The 9,941-nt window shown below is 48.8% G+C and overlaps 1 protein-coding gene across 15 annotated transcripts in view; it reads right to left on the bottom strand.

Moving 5' to 3' along the window:
- The window catches only part of ABCD4 (ATP binding cassette subfamily D member 4), a 20,889-nt gene extending 11,478 nt beyond the window's left edge, over window positions 1–9,411 (bottom strand). For 5 of the 15 annotated variants that reach the window (XR_002724758.1, XR_002724759.1, XM_023183794.2 and 2 more), the window contains exons 1-4: window positions 9,222–9,411; window positions 3,881–3,999; window positions 2,978–3,105; window positions 1,002–1,141 (exon numbers count right to left, since the gene is read on the bottom strand). Coding sequence is in view for 6 of the 15 variants with exons in the window: in XM_023183794.2 (XP_023039562.1) it covers window positions 1,002–1,141; window positions 2,978–3,105; window positions 3,881–3,999; window positions 9,222–9,259 (425 nt within the window). In the remaining 9 variants the exon portion in view is untranslated. Of the gene's footprint in view, window positions 1–1,001; window positions 1,142–2,977; window positions 3,106–3,880; window positions 4,000–9,221 lie in introns of those variants that run through there. The other 10 variants (XM_023183853.2, XM_023183836.2, XM_023183811.2 and 7 more) reach the window with 7 other exon arrangements.
- Window positions 9,412–9,941: the final 530 nt, after the last annotated feature.

The raw sequence follows: 9,941 nt of genomic DNA, 5'->3' as shown, positions 1-9,941 counted from the left end.
TAGTACCAGCTACTCAGGGGGCAAAGGCAGGATGGAAGCCATAGCCATCAGAAAGGGGCCTAGAAGTTAGGTAGCAGCAGCATCCTCCCAGGCATCTTTGCACCAAAGCTCAGCTTGAGCTGAGAGGGATCCCAGGCAACAAAGTGCTTGCTAGGAAGGCGGTGAGTGAGGGGAAGGGTGTGAAAGAGACCCCATATGTCTCATCTCACCACGAGGGCCATACTGACTCCTATTCCCAATGAGCCACGTGACCTTGGGCAAGTCACCTGCAATCTCTGGGCTTCAGCTTCCTCATCTGTAAATTAACAATAGCTAATTTACAGTGGAACACTTGCTATGTGTCAGGCACCATACACGTGCATTACATGAATGATATCATTTCATCCTCACTACATCCTTTGAGATAGGAACTATTATATCCTCATTTTACAGAAGGGGAACCTGGGGCTTGGTGACTTTAAGAGCTATAAGCTGAGTGGTGATAGAATGGGGATTTGAATCCTAGACTGAGTCCTGGACAGTGGTATTTTTTTTACTGATGAAAATCTAAGAGCTAGTTTTTCTAGCGAGGACATTTTCTTTAGAGGGTGCCTTACTGAAAGACTAAGATATAAAAAATGAAAAGGACAAAAGGAAGCTGCTCCTGACATTTTTTTTTAAGAGATGGGGGTTTCTGCTATGCTGCCTAGGCTAGAGCACAGTGGCTATTCCCAAGCGTGCTCACAGTGCGCTACTCCTGGACTCAAGTGATCCTCCTGCCTCAGCCTCCTAAGTTGTTGGGACTACAGGTGCATGCCACTGCACCTGGCAGGCTTCTTTTTAGCAGCCCTGCAGCTTCTCCAGGGGTCCTCTGCAGGGCACCCTCCCCCATGACTCTGGGCAGTAGCATTTGAAAACAACTGTAGACCATCTCCATGGGGTCTGCCGCCAGGAGTCTCCAGGACTAGGCCAGATGGAAAGGACCACACAGAGTGTAGAAAGGACTGAGTTGGGGCACCTACGGGTTATCGATGTCATCCCGCAGCACATTGAGGGTGTAGTACACACGGCCCCGGAAGTAGAGGCAGTGGAGGTGCTCAGTGAGGTCCTTCCTCCAGCTCACATACAGCAGGTTGCAGGTGAACTGATCAAAGCTCTTCAGCTGTGCAGTGGGGGAAGCAAGCAGAAGGGAGAGATGGCTTCCTGAAAATCTCAGCTCAAAGCTCATGGCTGGCAAGAGCCTCCACTGACCCATCTCAGCCTACTCTAACTATGATTACTCTGTCCACTCAGCTCTTTTGTTGTTTAAATCATCAAGTCATGAGACTTTCCCTTCCTCACTCACTGACTCACGTGTTCATTCCTGCACCAAATTTTTTTTTTTTTTTTTTTTGAGCCAGAGTTTTACTCTTGTTGCCCAGGCTGGAGTGCAATGGCGTGATCTTGGCTCACCACAACCTCCGCCTCCCAGTTTCAAGTGATTCTCCTGCCTCACCCTCCCGAGTAGCTGGGATTACAGACAGGTGCCACTATGCCCAGCCAATTTTGTATTTTTCGTAGAGACGGGGTTTCTCCATGTTGGTCAGGCTGGTCTGGAATTCCTGACCTCAGGTGATCTGCCCGCCTCAGCCTCCCAAAGTGCTGGGATTACAGGCGTGAGCCACCACGCCCGGCCTCCTTCACCAAACATTAAAGGGTTCACCAGAGGCAAGACCCTCAAGCCTCTTTCTACACTGTCTTATTTTGAGAGTAGATGAGCTTCTGAAAACTGGAGACCATATTGTCGATTCCATTTATGTTCTTACTCCTTTGTCCCCCAAGCTTGGGACAGAGATTTGTATGCATAGGTGCTTACTGAACGAAGCCCCAACAAAAGTGGCCATGGTATGACGAGAAGTGGCTTCCCCCAAAAAAAAACAGGTGGCACAGCCTGGCAGAGAGCATTAGGCTTGAGTTCTGGCAGAGCCCTGAGTCTGCCAGACTCATTTACCACTTCCAGAGCAACTATGTGCTAAGCACTAGGGACATGATGAGCTCACAGTTTAGCCAGAAGACAATTACAAGGGTGTGAGGAGTGTTACAGCAGAGGTAGACTCAAGGAATTAGTTAAGTACAGAAAAAGGGTAGAGTTTGGTGGAGGGGACACAAAGGAGAAAGCTGAGGAAGACCTGAAAGAGGTGACAACGGAGGGATGATGAAAAGTGAGCAGGCTGGCCGGGCGTGGTGGCTCAAGCCTGTAATCCCAGCACTTTGGGAGGCCGAGACGGGCGGATCACAAGGTCAGGAGATCGAGACCATCCCGGCTAACACGGTGAAACTCCGTCTCTACTAAAAAAAAAATACAAAAAACTAGCCGGGCGAGGTGGCGAACGCCTATAGTCCCAGCTACTCGGAAGGCTGAGGCAGGAGAATGGCGTGAACCCGAAAGGCAGAGCTTGCAGTGAGCTGAGACCCGGCCACTGCACTCCAGTTTGGGCGACAGAGCCAGACTCCGTCTCAAAAAAAAAAAAAAAAAAAAAAAAAAAAGAAAAGTGAGCAGGCAGTAGCCCACTACTAAATGAGGGGTAGGGGAGGGGGCCATTATGCAAGAAAGCACCAGTTCAAAGGCTGGGAGGTGTGACATGGTGCCAGGATAAGTCACAGCCTCGGTCCCACAGAGGAGGAGCAGCAGCTCTGGCTGCCGAGCCCAGTTTTAATGAGCTGCCAGAGACAAGAGTTCTAGGAAGGAAAGGGGCAATGATCAGTTCTGCTAAATGCTGAATTAAACCAGAACCTGTGGCCTGGGCCCAGGAGTTGAAACATCTGAGGAATCAATTTCACGTGGGCCAATAGCAAGATTAATGTGCTTAATAAGGGCAACTATCCCTTTAGTTCCCAGAAAAGGGAGGAAACACACCCCTACAGCTTGCTTCCTGCTTCCTGGAGGCTAAGTCCCACTAGGCATTACAATCACACTGGACTGGAGAGGAAGAGAGACACAGAGAGGGAAAGATCTTACCGTGGAGTTCAGAACAATGAGCATGACAGCCAGGAATGTCAGAGTCTTAAACCCTTCCAAGTCTTTGTTTCCCAGGACACCATAGTACTGACTGGGGATCAAGCCAACTTGGTAGATCACCAATTGCTCTGAAAGGAGGGAGAGGAGTAAGAAATCAGTGATGAGGGGTTAAAAAGAAGTGAGGCTTCTGCCGGGCGCGGTGGCTCAAGCCTGTAATCCCAGCACTTTGGGAGGCCGAGACGGGCGGATCACAAGGTCAGGAGATCGAGACCATCCTGGCTAACACGGTGAAACCCCGTCTCTACTAAAATACAAAAAAAAAACTAGCCGGGCGAGATGGCAGGCGCCTGTAGTCCCAGCTACTCGGGAGGCTGAGGCAGGAGAATGGCGTGAACCCGGGAGACGGAGCTTGCAGTGAGCTGAGATCTGGCCACTGCACTCCTACCTGGGCGACAGAGCGAGACTCCGTCTCAAAAAAAAAAAAGAAGTGAGGCTTCTTCCTGAGTCCCTGTCTCATCAGCACCCCAAAGAGATGAAAAGGGGCTGGGCACAGTGGCTCACGACTGTAATCCCACCACTTTGGGAGGCTGAGGAGGGTGGATCACCTGAGGTCAGGAGTTCGAGATCAGCCTGGCCAAGATGGTGAAACCCCGTCTCTACTAAAAAATACAAAGATTAGCCGGGTGTGGTGATGGGTGCTTGTAATCCCAGCTACTCGGGAGGCTGAGGCAGGAGAATTGCTTGAACCAGGAAGGCAGAGGTTGCAGTGAGCTGAGATCGTGCCACTGCATTCCAGCCTGGGGCAACAAGAGAGAAATTCCGTCTCAGGAAAAAGAAAAAAAGATGGAAAGGGACCCCAAAGCAGAGCTCCCTCTCTCCTCTAGTCTGGGCTCACTCACTCACCCAGTAGGGTCAGGCACAAAAGGGTCAGGAACATCAAGGCATTCTGTGATGACCAAGAAGGAAACAAAACCTTCAGTATCTGCAGGAACCGCTGGAGAAATTGCAGATCCAACCTCGGCCTGAAGAGAAGGTGGGGAGGCAGAGAAAAGCCCAAGATGTAATTAAGCCTTAGGGAGTAGTTATTAAGCGTATCCACATTGTTCTGTAAAGGGTCCAGGCCAGGCAGAAAGAACGGTTTCCGAACGCTGAAGATGGTAGGCTGGGAACAGACCACAGATACAAAGGAAATTATTTGGCCAAGCATGGTGGCTCATGTCTGTAATCCTAGCACTTTGGGAGGCCAAGGCAAGAGGACTGCTTGAGGACAGGAGTTCGAGACCAGCCTGGCCAACATGGTGAAACCCCATCTCTACTAAAAACACAAAATCAGTTGGGCATGGTGGCACACACCTGTAATCCCAGCTATTTGGGAGGCTGAGGCAGGAGAATCACATGAACCCAAGAGGCAGAAGTTGGAGCTGAGATCATGCCACTGCACTTTAGCCTGGGCAACAGAGCGAGACTCCATCTCAAAAAACAAACAAAACTGTTACTGGCAGATGATGTGATCATTTACACAGGAAACAAGCAAATTGACAGACAACCTGTTGAAAATAAAGAGTTTACCAATGTCATTAGATATACAAATATCAATAGTGTTCTTCTATACCAGCAATAATCAATTACAAAATATAAAGAAAATAAGCAAAAAACCTACAGAAAAACTATCAAATATCCAGGAGTTAACTTTTACATATTGGCCAGGTGCAGTGTCTCATGTCTGTAATCCCAGCACTTTGGGAGGCTGAGGTGGGTGGACTACCTGAGCTCAGGAGTCCGAGACCTGCCTGGGCAACACAGTGAAATCCCATCTCTACTAAAATACAAAAAATTAGCTGGGCGTGGCGGCATGCGCCTGTAGTCCCAGCTACTCCGGAGGCTGAGACAGGAGAATTGCTAGAACTCTTGAGGCAGAGGTTTCAGTGAGCTGAGATGGCACCACTGCACTTCAGCCTGGGTGACAAAGCGAGACTCCATCTCTTAAAAAAATAAATAAATAAAATAACATATTAGACATTTTAAAGGGAAAATGAAAAGCTCTATTGTAGGACATGAAAGAAGACCTAGAAAGACAGGTCTGGCTTGACCCAACATTATGAAGACCTCAGTTCTTTCTTTCTTTTCTTTTTTTTTTTGAGATGGAGTCTCGCTCTGTTGCCTAGGCTGGAGTGCAGTAGTGTGGTCTCAGGTCACTGCACCCTCCTCCTCCCAGGTTCAAACGATTCTCCTGCCTCAGCCTCCCGAGTAGCTGGGATTACAGGTGCCTGCCACCACCCCTGGCTAATTTTTTGTATTTTTAGTAGAGACAGGCTTTCACCATGTTGGCCAGGCTGGTCTCAAACTCATGATCTGCCCGCCTCAGCCTCCCAAAGCACTGGGATTACAGGCATGAGCCACCACGTCCAGCCCGAAGACCTCAGTTCTAACAAAAGCAGTCTATAGGTCGGACGTGGTGACTTACATCTGTAATCCCAGTACTTTGGGAGGCCCAGGCAGGCGGATCACTTGAGCCCAGGAGTTTGAGACCAGCCTGGGCATCATGGCAAAACCCTGTCTCTACAAAAAATACAAGAATTAGCCGGGCATGGTGGCACACACCTGTAGTCCCAGCTACTCAGAGGGCTGAGGCAGGAGGATTGCTTGAGCCCAGGAAGTCAAGGCTGCAGTGAACAGAAATCTTGCCACTGCACTCCAGCCTGGGTGATAGAGCAAGACCCTATCTCAAAAAAAGCAAAAAACAAAAGCATCTATAAATTCATTGTAATACCAATCAAAAGCAGGACTTCTCTGAGGAACTTTGTATGGAAATATAAAAGGTCCCTAGCTTAGGGCAATTATGAAAAACAGGAGAGGAGGAGGAAGAGACCCAAACCATCAGGTTAAGATGTATCAAATTACAGCACTAGAATAATACTATAGTATTAACACAGGAATGAAAAGACCAATGGAACAGACAGACAAAAAAAAAAACCCTACAAAAACCACGCACAAAAAACCCACAGAACAAACACCTATCTTCACATAGGCACACAATAGAGGTTACAACACAAGAAAGGACACATTAATACTAATAACTGCCAGCACTTATGAAGCATGCACTATGTGCCCTATTCTACATGTTTTACATGTGTAATTCATTTAATGGCCACAACCCTAGGAAATAGGGACTATATCCTATATTATGGATGAGGAATGGAGGCAAAAAGGGGTGAAGTAACTTGTCTTGTGTCACCCACCTGGTGAGTGGCAGCCTTAGAGCTTGAACACAGTCAACCTGCTCCAAGAATCTGCACTCTTAACTATGCTATACAGCTTCTCTAATTTTTAACTAATTAATTAGTTATTAATTGGGTCATGAGTGGTGGTAATCGAAAACAGTGGAAAAAATCTTAGGTCATTATCTCAAACCATTTACAAAAATAAACTTAAGGCCTGGAGCAATGGCTCATGCCTGTAATCCCGGCACTTTGGGAGGCCGAGGTGGGCGGATCACCTGAGGTCAGGAGTTTGAGACCAGTCTGACCAACATGGTGAAACCCCATCTCTACTAAAAATACAAAATTAGCCGGGCCTGGTGGCACATGCCTGTAATCCCAGCTACTTGGGAGGCTGAGGCAGGAGAATTGCTTGAACTTGGGAGGCAGAAGTTGCAGTGAGCCGAGATTGTGCCATTGCAACAAGAACCTAGGCAACAAGAGCGAAACTCCGTCCCCAAAAGAAAAAAAAAACACCTTAAAAAACTACAAATGGAATAAAAATCTAAATGTGAAAAGTAACACTATTATGTTAGTAGAAAGAAATGTAGAAAAATATCTTAATGAAGGTGCCTTAAAAACCTATATAAGGGCCGGGCGTGGTGGCTCAAGCCTGTAATCCCAGCACTTTGGGAGGCCGAGACGGGTGGATCACGAGGTCAGGAGATCGAGACCATCCTGGCTAACACGGTGAAACCCCGTCTCTACTAAAAACTACAAAAAACTAGCCGGGGGAGGTGGCGGCGCCTGTAGTCCCAGCTACCCGGGAGGCTGAGGCAGGAGAATGGTGTGAACCCAGGAGGCGGAGCTTGCAGTGAGCTGAGATCCAGCCACAGCACTCCAGCCTGGGTGACAGAGCGAGACTCCGTCTCAAAAAAAAAAACCTATATAAGGGAAACTGATGAATTTAACTTCATTAGAGTTAAATGTTTTTATTCAACACAGTGCCATAGATTAAGTTAAAAGACTTGGAGGTGGTATATGCAGAGTGCAAAACCAACAAGGACTTTAAATCTCTCTTTTTTTTTTGAGACGGAGTTTTGCTCATTGCCCAGACTGGAGTGCAATGGCGCGATCTCAGCTCACTGCAACCTCCGCCTCCCCAGTTCAAGAGATTCTCCTGTCTCAGCCTCCTGATAAGCTGCGATTACAGGCGCATGTCTCTACACCCGGCTAATTTTTGTATTTTTAGTAGAGATAGGGTTTCATCATATTGGTCAGGCTGGTCTTGAACTCCTGACCTCAGGTGATCCGCCTGCCTCGGCCTCCCAAAGTGCTGGGATTACAGGCGTGAGCCACAGCGCCCGGCCTAAAATCTTTTTTTTTTTTTTTTTTTTGGTGCAATCTCAGCTCAGGGCAACCTCTGCCTCCCGGGTTCAAGCGATTCTCCCACCTCACCCTCTTTAGTGGCTGGGAGTACGGGCATGCGTCAACACGCTCAGCTAATTTTTGCATTTTTGGTAGAGATGGGGTTTCACCATGTTGCCCAGGCTGGTCTCGAACTCATGGACTCCAGTGGTGCAACCACCTCAGCTTCCCAAAGTGCTAGGATGACAGGTGTGAGCCACCAGGCATGGCCAGGATGTAATATCTAGAGCCTACAAGAATTCCTGCAAGCCAGGAACATAGGAAATTCATAGAGAAGTGGGAAAGGATATAAACAGGCGATTCAAAAAAGGGAAAACCCACATGTTTAATAAGCACATGAAAATGCAGGCCGGGCGCAGTGGCTCACGTCTGTAATCCCTGCACTTTGGGAGGCCGAGACGGGTGGATCACCTGAGGTCTGGAGTTCGAGACCAGACTGGTCAACCCCCAGTCTTTACTAAAATACAAAAAATTAGCTAGGTATGGTGGCGCACGCCTTTAATCCCAGCTACTCAGGAGACTGAAGCAGAAGAATCGCTTGAACCCGAGAGGCGGAGGTTGCAGTGAGCCGAGATCGTGCCACTGTACTCCAGCCCAGGCAACAAGAGCAAAAAAAACTCCGTCAGAAAGAAAGAAAGAAAGAGAGAGAGAGAGAGAAAGAAAGAAAACGTACACGATGGGATATCACCTTACACCCACCAGACTGATAAACATTACAAAACCAACCACCACCGGACGATGGAGGGATACTGGGAAACAGGAAGCTTTAGGTACTATCTGTCGTGAAGTATAAACTGGTGTGACCATTCCAAAGAACAATCCAGCAAAATTAGATATGACCAGGACCCAACTCTGGAGTGGATACCCAGAGAAATGCACCAATATCCACAAGGAGACAACTGCCAAAATATTCATGACAGTGTGGCCTCTGGGGTAATATTAGAAAAAAATCTAGGTTTTTTTTCTTATTCCACCACTAGGGGAATAAGTCTATGCACATAGCAGCACTCAGAAGTGAAAACAAGATGACTAGCATGGATGGACTCAAAAACACAACGTTGGGAAAAAAGGTTTAAAGATAAATCACAGCATATTATCTAGGAATTCGAAACCACTATATAGATTTCAAAGTAACACGTGCACAAATTTACACAAGTTGGACCGTAAAGCCACTTATATAACACACCAGAGTGGCTGTCTGAAAAGGGGAGTGAAAGGGGTCTGGGAATAGGAACGATGAGAGGAAGTGATAAAATAAACAAGGAGCCTTGCATTGGCCCACAGGGTGTCAAGAACTGAGAAGGATTAACTCAATTTTGTGCACCTGAGGTTCTTTTTTTTTTTCAGAAAAAGAAAGCCAGTTGCGAGAGAGAGGGTCCCACACCGGGTGCAGGAGATGGCACAAGTCCGGCCAAGAACGGAGGGGGCCGCGGCCGGTGCGCAACGGCCTCGAGCGGGGGGAGGGCGGACGCCCCTTCCAGAGCTCCTCTTTCTTTCAGAAGTCGTGGGTGTGAGACGGGGGCGCCAGGGCTGCGGACGAGGCACGGTGGGCAGGAGACCCCATTCCCCACAGCCCCGAACTCCTGCTCCCAAACCTCCTCCCCGACCGCCCTGCTTACCTGGAGCCAGCTCCGGGCGCCAGCCCCGGGACCGCCATGACCTGAGACCCGAGGGACTCTGGCACCCGGCGGCCCCGAGTTCAGCACTGGGCAGAGTCCGGGGCAGGGCGGGGCCCCGGGGACCACAGAGACGGCGGCGGATAGAGAGGAAGGCGCGGGAGACGCGGCCTCTCCCGGAAGCGACCGACGTCTCTAAAAGTACCAGAGAGTGGACTCGGCTGACCCGGCAGCTACAGCGCCCCCATCTTTTCTGGGAGGCTTCCCTTTCGACAATAGGTCGCCGAGAGTGTAACTACCTTATGGCAAGTGTTTTAGATTCTGAGTATAATAGATGTTTTATATATTCTCCCAGAGAAGCCAGCATGATCTTTAAAAAAGTATAAATTTGGATTCCAGCCGGGCGCGGTGGCTCACTCCTGCAATCCCAGCACTTTGGGAGGCCAAGGCGGGAGGATCGCTTCAGCCCAGGAGTTCGAGACCAGCCTGCGCAACATGGCAAGACCCCGCCTTTACAAAAGATAAAAACATTAGCCGGGGATGGTGGCGAGCGCCTGTGGTCCGAGCTACTCTGGAGGCTGAGGCAGGAGAATCACTTGGGCCCGGAAAGTCAAGGCTGCAGTGAGCCGTGATTGTGCCACTGCACTCCAGCCTACTCTCCAGACAGAGACCCTGTCTCAAAAATAAATAGATGATGATGATCGATGGATAAGATAGTTGAAT

The sequence above is a fragment of the Piliocolobus tephrosceles genome, chromosome 6 (genome assembly GCF_002776525.5).
Source record: "Piliocolobus tephrosceles isolate RC106 chromosome 6, ASM277652v3, whole genome shotgun sequence".
NCBI classification, from domain to species: domain Eukaryota; kingdom Metazoa; phylum Chordata; class Mammalia; order Primates; family Cercopithecidae; genus Piliocolobus; species Piliocolobus tephrosceles.
This window is presented reverse-complemented; position numbering and strand designations above follow the sequence as displayed.